Source organism: Schistocerca nitens, chromosome 4 (genome assembly GCF_023898315.1).
Source record: "Schistocerca nitens isolate TAMUIC-IGC-003100 chromosome 4, iqSchNite1.1, whole genome shotgun sequence".
Lineage (NCBI taxonomy): Eukaryota > Metazoa > Arthropoda > Insecta > Orthoptera > Acrididae > Schistocerca > Schistocerca nitens.
The window spans coordinates 639,750,629-639,765,868 of NC_064617.1; the positions used below are offsets into that span (position 1 = coordinate 639,750,629).

At 42.2% G+C, this 15,240-nt stretch overlaps 1 protein-coding gene across 1 annotated transcript in view; it reads right to left on the reverse strand.

Moving 5' to 3' along the window:
* LOC126251440 (protein MAK16 homolog) overlaps nucleotides 1–15,240 on the reverse strand; it is a 68,824-nt gene that overhangs the window by 14,572 nt on the left and 39,012 nt on the right. The window contains exons 6-7 of the mRNA XM_049951864.1: nucleotides 5,707–5,805; nucleotides 880–999 (exon numbers count right to left, since the gene is read on the reverse strand). Coding sequence (XP_049807821.1) covers nucleotides 880–999; nucleotides 5,707–5,805 — 219 coding nt within the window. The remainder of the gene's footprint in view (nucleotides 1–879; nucleotides 1,000–5,706; nucleotides 5,806–15,240) is intronic.

Consider the following 15,240-nt stretch of genomic DNA (forward strand, 5'->3'; position numbering starts at 1 on the left):
CCAGGGTGAGGAGAGAAAGGAGGAGGAGATGCTGGGGAATGATGGTAAACGGCTTATTTGAAGAGGCAGGAGGTGCAGGGAATAGAAACGTAGCAGTGGTGAGTTCATTCTGGCAGCAGGAAGGCAGGAGGGGGAGGGTGGCATGTCCACACACTACAGATCTGAAGAAGTGTCTGACCAAAAGCTAATGAAGTTCTCAGTTTTGTTAATGTGCGTGTTGATATGCGGTGAACTATTATGTAAGTTACCAGAATGAGATTTTCACTCTGCAGCGGAGTGTGCGCTGATATGAAACTTCCTGGCAGATTAAAACTGTGTGCCCGACCGAGACTCGAACTCGGGACCTTTGCCTTTCGCGGGCAAGTGCTCTACCAACTGAGCTACCGAAGCACGACTCACGCCCGGTACTCACAGCTTTACTTCTGCCAGTACCTCGTCTCCTACCTTCCAAACTTTACAGAAGCTCTCCTGCGAAAGGCAAAGGTCCCGAGTTCGAGTCTCGGTCGGGCACACAGTTTTAATCTGCCAGGAAGTTTCATTATGTAAGTTATTACCACTAGTTTTTCTATTACCGTCTTAATATTCCACAAATAACTTTCCATTCCCATATTTAACTCAGGAAGTAATTTCTTGAAGGGAAAAATGCAATGCCTTTCAGCAGGTGAAGGAACAAAGAAGATTGTGACTATCATTAAATTTATCATAAAAGCGTACAAATGCATTGTTAACAATGGTGAATATGCCATAGATTACACTGTATACATGCCAAAAACAAACATGAATGTACAGCATACATATAAAATGTAATATATGTAGTCTTCTAATGCTCAATTTTTGAGAAAGTAGCTACTTATGAAACAGAATGCTTACTGTACTTACCACTTCATCATTCATGTCATCATTGCCTTCACTTTCATACTCATCACTGCTCCCAGCCATGACATATTCTTGATCATTTTCCAATTCTTTATCCAATTCATTTTCGTACTCGACTTCAGCCTAAGAACAGGAAACAATTGATCTCACTGGCAAGTATGCATCTAATTTAATATATGTTAATAGAGGGAAACATTCCACGTGGGAAAAATATATCTACAAACAAAGATGATGTGACTTACCAAACGAAAGCGCTGGCACGTCGATAGACACACAAACAAACACAAACATACACACCAAAATTCAAGCTTTCGCAACAAACTGTTGCCTCATCAGGAAAGAGGGAAGGAGAGGGAAAGACGAAAGGATGTGGGTTTTAAGGGAGAGGGTAAGGAGTCATTCCAATCCCGGGAGCGGAAAGACTTACCTTAGGGGGAAAAAAGGACGGGTATACACTCGCACACACACACACACACACACATATCCATCCACACATATACAGACACAAGCAGACATGTACTCGCACACACACACACATATCCATCCACACATATACAGACACAAGCAGACATGTCTGCTTGTGTCTGTATATGTGTGGATGGATATGTGTGTGTGTGTGTGCGCGAGTGTATACCCGTCCTTTTTTCCCCCTAAGGTAAGTCTTTCCGCGCCCGGGATTGGAATGACTCCTTACCCTCTCCCTTAAAACCCACATCCTTTCGTCTTTCCCTTTCCTTCCCTCTTTCCTGATGAGGCAACAGTTTGTTGCGAAAGCTTGAATTTTGGTGTGTATGTTTGTGTTTGTTTGTGTGTCTATCGACGTGCCAGCGCTTTCGTTTGGTAAGTCACATCATCTTTGTTTGTAGATATAATTTAATATATGTGTATACAATTTAATTTTGACCATAAATCTGAGTGTGGATTAAACCAAATTCAACTATGACAATAGTAACTGTTTAGCGATCTAGAAAAGAAACATGTATGGTGTTAGTTTACTAGTTTTTGGGTTTGCAGCCAAGTCTTAACTTTATTTTTGCACAATATTTCAATATCTTCCCTTGTTTTTGCAGTTATCATATGCAGATTTCATTGCTCATTGTTTTTACTCTACCGAAACTGAATAGTTCAGTTCGGCTGGAGTCCAAACAGAAAGCAACAAAATCTGCATTAAACCACTGACAGAGACAATTAGGGAATTTTCTTGAAATATTCTACAAAGATACTCTACTAAAAACCAAAAAACTTGTAAATCATCAATTTCACAAAGAAAGCCTGAAACACCTCATCAAACACCATGACTATATACCACTTGCTACATATAAATAGATTTCCACACGTCTAAATTATGTTATATATATTTTTCTTCAGAGTTGCACCAGATTAAACCAACAGATTCCCCCTGTTTCGATTTCAGCAATTCTCTTGTATTCAAAACTTCTAAGGAAGCGAAGATTTATCAGCATCAGATGTTTATACTCTGAATTAATCTTTTAGTGTTAAGGATGAAACATTATTACAATTTATTTATGGTTACAAACTATCACAATTCCACTGAAAGTCTCTTGAACTTTCATGAAGCAGAGTCCATGTAACCTGTGTTATCAGGAAAATTCTATGATTTCGGCACTGACAGGAATGAAACATGTATGTCTACAGTGCATTTAAAATTAGTTGCAACTTTTGACTTTTGGTCCACATGAGAGAATGGCAAGCCAGCTTTTCCTACCATGCCACCAGGAGTTCTGTCAGTATAGCATGTCCGTTTGCACACCATGGATAAACAATATCGTGTGGTGTCACATGTTACATGCATCTATGTTCTTCACCTCTAGTTGTAAAGCGGTATTTTTTGGTGCTGAAGTGTTCTGCAGTCTTAAGGTGTTGTGAACAAGAGTTTTTTTATTGGCGTTGAATTAAAAACAGCAGTGCAGCATATCTGAACATGAGATTCACAATAAAAGAAGGTGTCCAAGGGCATTTTCACCGGTTGTGAAGATATCAAGTGTTAGAAGGGGAATTACAATCCATGGTCACGGCCATGAATTTGCGTGGTCTGTGCAAAGTTATTCTGGACTTGAATGCAATAGTGACTGACTAATTTTAGATGTTACATGAGTGGTGGAAAGACCAGCAGTAGCATTTAACAATCACCAATCTATGGATTTGAGAACTAGGAAGGAGAAAGAAGGGAAGGCGTGTATGATGAAGCAACACCAGTTCATTCTTTATAAGAAACTATGAGCAACAAAAGTAGTTACGACATGTGTACCCAAGATGGATGCATTCAAACAGGATGCAATGTGCAAATATGTGTGTGTCTATTATCAACACAAGGAGTACTCTACTCTACATAAACTTCTTTACAGCCTCAAAGAAGCAGAGCTGTTCAATGGCAATAGCTCATCACTTTGAAATTGTCTTCACGAGCTTGGATTCAGCTCAAAAAGTTTGTCTGTGACATTCAATGCAAGAGAAGTTACATAGTGGTCTGGAGATGCCAATATCTATGCACCATCAGGAGCATTTCGTTCAAAGACATTATGTGGCTGGACAAGGAGTGAGTTAATGTGTGGTACACATTGACAAAGGGGGAATGGACCACACAGCACAAGGAACAATGAAAGCTGTGTTTAGGCTTTGCAGGGTCATCATCATTCACACTGGCTCTGCTTGCAGCTTCATTCCAAACTGTTTATTGCTCTTCTGTTCCAGGAATGAAGACAACTATCATCAGGAAATGAATGGCGAAGTTTCCATGGAGAGGTTTGCTAATGTTCTGCTACAAAATATTCCTCTGAATCTGACAACAGAAAAGGACAATGTGTCATACTACTCTGTTATGATGGATAAAGCTCCAACAATGCAGTGGAGGAAAGCAGATATTTTGCTCCGGGCACAAAGGATTGTTCCACTGGATAAGATGAACCTGGCTTGAAAAATGCAGAGTTAATGGAGTTCGCAGCACTGTACAAGCCAAAAACACCATGTTACCAGGTTGGTGAACTGGCAAAATGCTACAGGGAATAGTGTAATCTGGCTTGCTTTACATCACACGCATTTAAATCCAACTGAAAATCTATGGTCCCACATGAAAGGTAATGTGGCAAAAAATAAAAAGAAGTTCATGCTCGGTGAGGTTGAAATGCTAACATAAGAAGCCATTGCAATGGTTACTCCACAGGACTGGTCTCAAATTGTCAGCCATACCACAAAGACAGTTTATGAGGCATGGATTCGTGAGGGCTGCTGGAAGAACACATTTAAGAGAGGGTCATTTCAATTGGCTCCAGTTCTATGTCCAAGGAAGAGGTTTGCTCCATTTATGCTGTAACTGTATGTATAAAAGATTCAATGATGTAACTGCTCTGTTCAGAACTGTCATTCCTTTACCACAAAAGAATTTTTGCCTGGTGGCTAGCTAATGGCTGTGAGTTAAGGTACATTTGGCATTATTGCCGCCCTCTGGTGCTCTCAGCACATGCTCACAACTACACTTCCCTCTATTCAATCCATACCAAACTGTCAAAATTCGCAACCTTTTTAAATGAGCTATAATCATCTCTGTTTAGTTTTAATAATTATTCTAAACGTAAATGAGAAATATCACAAAATACACAGCAAAGTGAGACTGTTTCCTTATGACACCAGATGTGACTAAAGAAATCAGCCTTATAAAATTTCTTCATTAGTAAATTAGGGGAGATGCAAAACTGAAATTATTTTTTATTATTTATGTGATCAAAAGACCAAATTTCAAAGGGAGGAAAGATTTATGGAAGGAATATTGCACTATTATATTTTATGCACAAATGGGGAAAACAAATACAGAAACAACTAAACTTTTGAAAGGAGCTGTCAGGCAAGCAGATCAAATGCAGGGATACGAACAGTTCTCCCAGTTCAAAACTGTCTATCCATCATTTGAAAATGATCCTTGACAAGGAATATTTTGACCTCAGTTAGTAGAGCTCACCCTGACAAAGCCAAGGATCTGAGGTATAGCAATTCTTGTCCATTAGAAAAATTGACTGAAATGACAACTGATCCACATTATAAGATGTTTGAAAATGTACTGAGTGGCAGCAAAGCTTGCTCCTTGCACAATGACCAAGGAGCAACAGGAATGTTTGCGACGAACTAGTTCAATCAAATGAAGATGACAAAACAGAAATGCACAGCATTATCATCAGAGAACAGAAGACTGTTGCATCTGGCCACAACAAATGTCCAGTCATTATATCATGGACTGACAAAGGATCTCTGTACTCTAAAGAACCAAACAGTTCCTAGTGACTTTTTTTGTTTGTTTTTGAGTTTTTGCTTCAATCCATTACGCATTTAGAATTTTTCCCCTCAAGGTCAAATGGCCAATAATTATGATGCAAGTGTTTTGCAAAACTTATGTGATAAAACTCATATGAAGAGACCACAGCTGTGAAAAGACAACTCATCGTTTCTTCACCATAGCTGCCGATTTAGCTTTGTCAATAAGCAAGAATTGTACGATTATTCTCTCACAACCAACACTCTGCTCACTCACTGCTCCGTGTGACTTTCTTGATTCCAGAGTTAAAAACAGTTCTAAGTGATTTTAATCTGGACACTATCCATAACAGTAATACGAATTCAACACATGTCCTGAAGGACATTCCAAGAGAACCTTTCCAGAGCTGCACAGATGAGTGGAAACACCGCACCCACAGGTACATAAATAGAGGGCAGAAGTCCTCTGAATTGGATAAAGATCAAACATAAACAAGCTGATTAAATATTGTTTCCATTTTTTAACAGACCTGTTAACAGAAATACTTTAAAAAGCTCTTGACTTACCTCTATTTCTTCTTCCTCTTCATCTCGCTCTTCCTCAACTTCTTCTCTCTCTAATGCCTTATCAAATGCAGTCTGGGGGAAATTGTATATATCACCATGCTGCAAGGATAAAAAGGTCTTAGTATCTTATATGCAAAGCAGATACATACTACATCTGAAAAAGAAATCAGACAGATCCTCCACATATGAGAAGTGAGACACAGGTACTACTTAGTTATTTTCATGTTTTATGGATCATAATTGTTCACTATCACTATGACATGGAACAAGTCAGTTTTCCAATATAGCACACTTTCTCAGAGCACACATTCATTCTACTACATATCTGAACATTCAGAAATTATTACATGAAGTAAAAGGAATTTTCAAGTAGATATGACTTCAGTTTGTGTTTGAAGTTAATTTTACTATTTATTAAGTTCTTTATATCAGTGGGTACATGATCAACATTTTTGTGGGTGAATACCTTATTCCTATCTGTCAATGAAAATAATCAATTTCTGAAAATATAACGCAACTCTATAGACAAACAAAAATTACTCATGTAGCAGCAGGAGCAAATGCATCAGAGTTAATTAAATGGGCAAGATTTCAGAGCCAGTGGCTCCCTTTTTGTGGAAAGGTTGAAGTGTAGGGAAGAGGGATGAAGGAAAAGGACTGGTGAGGTTTAGGAAATGGGGAAAACTATGGGAAAGTTGCCCAGAAAACCGGGTAAAGGGAGACTTACCGGATGGGATGAGAAGGAAAGACTGGTTGTTAGAGGCTGCACTAGGCAAGATATGAAAACCTCAGAGCTTAAAGAGTAGAAGATAGGGTAATAAGCACAACAGAGACTACTGACAAAACATAATTCTCCCCATAGTCTTCCTTGGATGTAATTATCCCGTCAGCCCAGTACAAAAGCAGATTTCCAAGGCAATCACATTCAATCCTGGTACCGCTGATACCTCCAAAAAATAACTTAGGAGTGTACCTCTTGTCACTCAGTACTATCCTGGTCTTCAATGTATTAATCACCTACTTTGACAAGGCTATGACTTCCTAAAATCATATATTTAAATGAAGTCCGTTCTGCCTGATATTCTAGAACAGCTTTTCATCACATCCCCCGATTTCCACAATATCCTTATCAAACCTTATGCTCCTTCTGCATCCATTTCCCTCCCATACGGCTCCTACACATGTTACTGTCCCTAAGGTAAGACTTGCCCTCTTTAAGCCTCCTACCAACACATATACCGGCCCTGTAACTGGCAAAACATATACTGTCGAACTGAGAGCCATTTGTAAAAAGACGCATTTCCTATACCAGCTATTATGTAAACACTGTTTGGCCTTCTACACTGAAGCGCCAAAGAAACTAGTACGGCATGCGAAGTATTCAAATACAGAGATATGTAAAAAGGCAGAATACAGCGCTACTGTCAGCAACGGCTATGTAAGACGACAAGTGTCTGGCGCAGTTGATAGATTGGTGACTGCTGCTACAATGGCAAGTTATGAAGATCTGAGTGAGTTTGAACGTGGTGTTACAGTCAGTGCACGAGCAGTGGGACACAGCATCTCTGAGGTAGCGATCAAGTGTGGATTTTCCCGTATAACCATTTCATGAGTGTACTGTGAGTATCAGGAATCTGGTAAAACATTGAATATCTGACATCGCTGCAGTCGGAAAAAGATCCTGCAAGAATGAGACCAATGACAACTGAAGAGAAACGTTCAACATGACAGAAGTGCAACTTTTCCGCAAATTGCTACAGATTTCTATGCTGGGTCATCAACAAGTGACAGTGTGCGAACCACTTAACAAAATATCATCGATATAGGCTTTCGGAGCTGAAGGCCGACTCGTACCATTGATGAGTGTATGACACAAAGCTTTATGCCTCAACACAAAGCTTTATGCTTCGACTGGGCCTGTCAACACAAACATTGGACTGTTGATGACTGGAAACATGTTGCCTGGTCGGACTAGCCTCAATTCAAGTTGTAACGAGCGGATGGATATGTACAGGTATGGAGACAAAAGGGGACTGTTCGAGCTGGTGGAGGCTCTGTAATAGTATGGGGTGTGTGCAGTTCGACTGATGTGGGACCCCTGATATGTCTAAATACGACTAACAGATGACACACACGTAAGCATCCTGTCTGATCACCTTCATCTGTTCATGTCCGTTGTGCATTTTGACGGACTTGGGCAATTCTAGCAAGACAATACAACACCCCACAAGTCCAGAATTGCTACAGAGTGGCTCCAGCAACACTCTTCTGAGTTTAAACACTTCCACTGGCCACCAAACTCCCCAGACATGAACATTATTGAACATATCTAGTATGCCTTATAAAGTGCTGTTCGGAAGAGATCTCCACCCCTCGTACTCTTACGGATTTATGGACAGCCCAGCAGGATTAATGGTGTCGGTTCCCTCCAGCACTACTTTAGACATTAGTTGAGTCCATGCCACTTCGTATTCCGGCACTTCTGCAAGCCTGCTTGGAACCTACACAATATTAAGCAGGTGCACCAGTTTCTTTGGCTCTTCAGTGCACATTGGTATGACTACCACCAAGTTGTTATCAGTTTGGATGAATGAGCATAGACAGAGGATGTATACTGGCAACACACAATATCTTGTTGCAGGGCCTGCTCTACAACGTGACAGTCATGACATGGGTGCCTGTCCCCCCCCCCCCCCCTCTTCCCCTCCGACACCAGTTTCTCAAACTATGCACATGAGAATTGGTGTTACATGCCCTTGGTTCTCGCCACCAAAGTGGCCTTCATTTATGTTAATTTCTTCTATGTCAACATTTCTTCTCAGTAACTATTCTTTTCTTCACTCCCTTTTAGTTTTCCATATCTTTTATTTTCTAATTTGTCTATTTTTCCCCGTCCCCACCTCTACTATGTATTACATACTTACCTTTCTGCTCTTCTCTTGCACAATATTTTGTCAGTAACCTCTGTCTTGCTTATTACCCCCTCTTCAACCTTTAAGCTCTCAGATTTTCAAGACTCATCCAGTACATTCCCCAACAATTGGTTTCTCCTCCTCTTATACCTGCAACCCCCCCCCCCCCCCCCAGCGCCCAGTAAGTCTCCTATGGGTGGGGTTCTGGACGACTTTTCCATAATTCTCCTCAGTTCCTAAACCTCATGCCGGTCCTTTCGCTTCATCCCTCTTCTCCGCCCGTCAACCCTGCCAACAGAAAAAGGAACAACTGGCTCCAAAAGCTTGCACATTTTGCTAACTTTTGTGCATGTTCTCCTGGTGCCGCTTGGTGAATGGATTTTTTTTTGTCTATTTAGTTATATTATATTACACCTTTCTGTGTCACACTGACAAACTCCATACAGGATCAAATGTACTATAAAGCTGTTGTCAACAAGTCCTACTGTTAGAAGAACTGTTTAGTAGAGGTTCAAGCATGGTCATCATGTGTCTTTATTACCTGCTTCTGTGCAATGAATACCTCTTTCCTCAAAATGCTGTACGACATCGATGTATGAATATAAGAGTAGCAATTACCTTGTAGACTTTTTTCATTTCTAGTATCTTCAATAAGGAACTCCAAAACAATTACATATAGCTTTTATATACAATTCCCTGATAGTTAAAGAAAATAGGAACTCCGTTACAAACTAAAAAAAAAAGTAAATAAAATACTACTTTACCACTTATACTCAAAATATGTTTAGTTTTGCCACACTTTTAGATCAGTTAGCATCACGAAATGTCACAATATAAGAAAGATGAGTGTGAACAGTTATTCGATACAATTTTGCTTTGAAAAAATTAGTCACCCACATCAATCTACAATATTCAACTGCTTCAGAGAAATTTAGAGTAATACCTTTAATCCCTCTCTGGGGGACACCACCTTGACGAAGCACTGTCCGTGCGGGTGGAGAGGCTTGCGTATCCGCGGGAAGCTGAGAGCTATGCCGAAGGTAGAGGACCTACTACAGGAAAGGCCTCAGCCGATGGATCAGACTAAGAGTGTCCCACAACGTCCCCTCTTCCCTATCCACTCCTAGTCCTACCCTATTCCCTGACCCAACCCAAGGTGTGATGCGATCCGTGCTGAGGGGTGCGTGCCACATGGGAAGATGTGTCGCAAACAGAGCCTCAGGGATACCGGGCGACCTCCCTGAGTAATTAGCCTTACACCGCACGGGATATTTGTGGTGTGGACCTTCTAGATCCCCTAATCTCGTGGGACCAACATGGACACGATTACAGAAAAAGAAACTGAGGGGCAAATTGAGACCTCAGAAACCCAAACTTAGGGGACTGAACCAATGGAAGGCACTTCCACTACTGAATCAGGGTCTAGACCTGAGCCAGAAGTGGGAACTGTAACCGAGAAGCTACACCAGATTAAGATCAAAGGCTTGTCTGGGGACCAAAGGAGGAAGCTACTCAGGGAACAGAGGGAAAAGGAAGGAAAAGAATGGCTTCCTAAACACACATGGAGAGAAGTAAAGGGACTAGAACCCAAGACCCCCAGGAAAAAACTGTCTCAGGTTGAAGGGGACACGCAGACCCCCCACAACGTCAGAGACAGGTAGTAAGCGGATAAGGGAGGAATCAAAGACTCCCTCCTCCCTAGATAAGCGAGTCCAGAAAAAACTGAGGCAAGAAATAGGGAAACAGACCTATAGTACTGCAGTCTCAGTTTTTAGGATGGCAGTTATCCAGGAAGGTTATCCACTGGTGGCCATTACCTCGCAGCAGGAGGAACTAGTACAGATGGCCCTCTTTGAAAATATTGGGGGGGACGCCGGCCCAGGTCCCAACTTCAGGAGGGTCTATCTAGACCATGGTGCACTCATTTTTGTCTGTGAGGGGGTGCACACAGTAGAATGGCTCAAGGACAAGGTGCCCATGATATCCCCGTGAGAAGATGTGAAGCTGCTGGTCAAGACGGCAGAGGAGCTTCTTAAGACCGCAAAGATATCATTATGGGTATCCAAGATCCTTAAGGAAGTCTCTCCAAAGACTCTGTTCGGGAAAATAGGGGCCCAGAACCCAAAAGTCCCGACAGAAGACTGGAGAGTGATTAACCAGAAGGTTGCTCCGGAAGGACAAACCCTGGTGGTGGAGTTAGGTGAGAAGTCCCTGAAGGTGATGTGGGAGCAGGACCTGAATCTGTTTTTAGGGTTCTCGCAGGTCACCGTCACGGTTCTCAAAGACCTCAAAGAAGGCAGTAAGACGGAGCCTGGAGGTGCTGCAGATTAATCTGCAGCACAGTAAAGAGGCCTCTGCTGCCCTGAACCGCTGCCTGGGGTGACAGGAAGTGGATGTGGACCGGATACAAGAACCCTATTTATACAAAGGGGGTGTATCGGGCCTCGGAGGCACTGGAGCTAAACTGATCTATGCTAGAAATCTAAGAAACTCCATAACATGCATCTATGTTAGAAACGGCATTTCTTTCCTGCCAATGATGGATTTCTGCTCTAGGGACTTAGTGACCATCAAAATGCAGCAATGTGAGGAAGGTATCATGAAGGAAATTGTCTTGGCCTCAGCATACCTTCCTTACAAAGACAGTTCTTCCCCTCCCATGGAGGTGAGGAGACTTGCCATCGGCAAGGTGACCAACTGCTGGTGGGGTGCGATGCCAATGCCCACAACCTAGTGTGAGGCAGCAAGGACACCAACTCTAGAGGTGAGTACCTTCTTGAATTCCTCTTAGCTAACAACTTAGAGGTCCTGAATAGAGGCAATGAACCTACATTCAGGAATAGCAGAAGGGAAGAAGTAATTGACGTAACATTTGGTTCCATGACGATGGGTAGCTATGTCAAACAATGGCATGTGGTGTTTGAGCCATCCTCATCGGACCACATGTACATTAAATTCAAGGTTGAAATGGAAATCAGACAGACCATGACTTACAGAAATCCCAGGAAAACAGACTGGGAGACATATAGGAGGGACCTTGACGTAGGCTTATCGGAAATTAAAACCACGATAAGGAAGCCAGTAGAATTTGAGGAAGTAGCAGAGGCTGTTACGCATGCCATAGTGACCTCATATCAAGACAACTGCACAATCACCAGGAAGTGCACAAATAGGAGTGTTCCTTGGTGGAATAACAAATTGGAAATGCAAAGAAAACAGGTACGGAGACTGTTTTATATTGCGAGACGCATAGGACAATGGGCTAAATATCGTGAGGCCCTTGTCAGTTACAACCTTGCAATAAGACAAGCAAAGGAGGCATCCAGGAAGGCATTCTGTGAGGAAGTGGAAGGCATGGCTGCACAAGCCAGACTTCACAAGATTCTCACTAGAGTACCAACTAATCCAGGAGGTACGTTGAGGAAGGGGGATGGGGAATATACAAAGACAGCACATGAGATGCTGGAATTGCTCCTCAAAACTCACTTTCCTCAATATGCTCTGCCGGATAACACAGACCAGTATGTGACCCCAGAGAGACAATGGTTCTCAGACACTCGAAGAGGACTGGGAATCGGTCAAGGAGTGTGTGAACTTCAACAAAATCCAGTGGGCGGTGGGAACATTCCAGCCGTTCAAGTCCCTGGCCCAGATGTAATTTTGCCAGTTCTCCTGTAATAGGCACGAGGAAAGCTTATAAGAGTCCAACACAGGCTATTCAGGGTTAGCCTAGCAGTAGGAATCATTCCCAATGCTTCGATAGCAGTGAAGGTTGCCTTCATTCCAAAGCCAGGGAGAATTGATCATACCAAGGCCAAGATTATGAGACCAATCAGTCTGTCCTCCTTCGTTCTCAAAACACTGGAAAAACTGGTTAATGTATAAGTTGGGGAGAGGAGGCTATGCAGGGTCCCTCTACACCTGAACCAACACGCATACCAACCAGGTAAATCATGTGAAACAGCTCTCCACGAACTTGTCGGGAAGGTGGAGAAAGCACTTCACTTCCAAGAAATAGCCCTCTGCAACTTCCTGGATATCGAGAGGGGCCTTTAGTAACACGACCTTCGATTCCATGGTAAGGGCAGCAGAGGTGAATGATCTGGGGACCACTATATGTAGGTAGACCAGAGCCATGCTTAGTGGAAGGAAGGTAGAGGCTACCATGATGAATGAAAAGATGGTAATTAAGACAACTAGAGGTGATGTTTAAAGCTTTCCCGGCATACTGATTGTTCCATAAAAACACGGGAGAACTGCCGGATATCAGTAACATCCTGCCACGATATTTCGGTGCAGAGTCTTCTGGCCATCTTCAGGTGAGTGCCACTGCAGTAGTACTGGCGAGTACACGCTGAGATCCGCTATTTAAAGCCTTCTGAGGTGACATTGCGCATGTGCTACTCAGCGTGCGCGTTCATAACGGCTCCGTGCGCTGCGCCTCACGCCCTCCACTGTGAAAGCCTGGCGTGTCAGTACCAGGTCGATTTCCATCTTTATGCAGATAACTACGTCGGCTACGAAGTTTCTCTATAACAGGATTCCAAGCAGAGTTTAGCTGATAACCGCTATCTCGATTGATGAGAGTCTCGTTGTCAGACAATCTTACTTCCACAGATTCATTGATAATTCCACAGACCATTCCATGAATTACAATGACACAAAAATTTTGGCCCATACATCAAACTTTTGGAGCTTCAACAAGCCGTACGACATAATAATTGAAAGTAGGGAGCAGTGGGAGAAAACAGTTCGACACCGTACGGGGGACATCGTCTGGTTCACTGAAAACAGATCAAGGCGTTGGGGCAGGGTTGCACAGGGTTCAGCCAAGACTGGAGAGCAGCATCTCTCTAGGGAAACTGGCCTCTGTATTCCAAGCTGAAATTACTGCAATCAGGGCATGTGTGGAGGAGAATACGAGTAGGTGCTACAATGATCGTAGCATCTACATCTATTCAGACAGCCCGGCAGCCCTGAAATCATTGGCAGCTCCTGCAACAAGATCTAAGATTGTTGCAGATTGCCACAGGGTTCTGGTGGAGCTAGGGAGAAGCAATAGGGTGTACCTAGTGTGGGTCCCTGGCCACTCAGGGATCTGTGGCAATGAACAAGCCGATAGATTGGCTAGGATGGGGGCAACAACTCCATTTATTGGACCGGAACCTGTCTTGACAATCACCAAGGCTATGATCGAATTAGAACTACTGAACTGGCTTAGGAAACAGTACATAGGATATTGGACCAAGGTCCATAAACAAAAACATGGTAAGGTAATGATGCCCAAGTCATGTTTTAAAAGAAGCTCTGTAATCCTGGGATTGAACAGGAAAGACAGCAAACTCATGACTGGACTGATGACCGGCCATGGGAACTTCAAAAAACACCTACAAAAAATGGGTATAATGGAAGAGGACCCTAAATGTAGGATCTGTGATGAGGGTGAAGAAACTGCATCACACCTAATCTTTGAATGCATGGCATTGGAGAGTAAAAAATACAGAATCTTCGGGACAACTAGACCTGAAGAAATTGTGTCTAACAAAAAACTGGTAGAGGGACTCCCTGCACTATTCAAGGGCACTGGTTCGCTTTACTAGATACACAGGGAGCGATACCGCACAATAGACCTAGTTTCGGTGCGGGCAGTGGCAGGTTAGACCTACGCTGTTTTAGCTCTCCTGTTGATCAAATCAATCAAATCAATACCTTTAATCTCTCTGCTCATGCCATGAATCACTGAAAAGTTCCTGCAGTACGGAAACTAGTGCACGAAGACTGCTATGATAAATACCATTGCATAGAAGAATCAATCTACGGACCAGCCTGCATTTGTAATTGACATCATTCTGCAAAACGACACTAAGGAAAAGATTATTTGTTTTTGTTTGAGCCCTACTTTCTGACAAGCAAGTAGCACGATGTGTCTTATGAAGTAATGACACGCCAAAAATTTTTGTTAGTAATGTATTTGGTTAACAATGGGACCGCACCTAGTCATCGTCACTGATTTCATCCAAACTTACGGTATATACATGGCTTGGCCAGAAGTGAAGGTAACAGAAGTGGGAGCTCCTGATATCCAAGCATTTAGATAAAATAGTATTTTTGACAGATTCCAGTCAGTGGTTGGCACAGCGAAAAGACTTCAGATTGGTAATCCGAGGGTTGTGGAGTGAAGTCCCTTAGCAGAACCTCTTATTTTTTAATTTTAAATTATTATGTTACTTATATTGTAATCATTGATACTTTCATTAACAGTATGAAAAGCGAAGGAAAAGGAAAATTTGGAATTGCAAATAAATTTCCAGGCAGGGAGTGTAAAGCATACATGAGACCTTCATACGTAAAATTAGATCTTTTCATTGTATTACAGATGATGATTTACATGTATTGAAGTGATATTCATCATAAAAACAAGGGAATCTATTGTTCACGTGCAGCAGCCGAGGGTTGCTCGAAAGTCAGATTGAAACTAACAGAATACAAAATCACATATGCTTTAATTACTACCCATACCTGGAAATTTATTTGCAGAGTCCTCATGGACATTGTAAATATTATCCTTTGTTGGAAATTACTTGCAAGTCAAATTTTCTTTTGCCTTTCCTTTCTGTGCCTT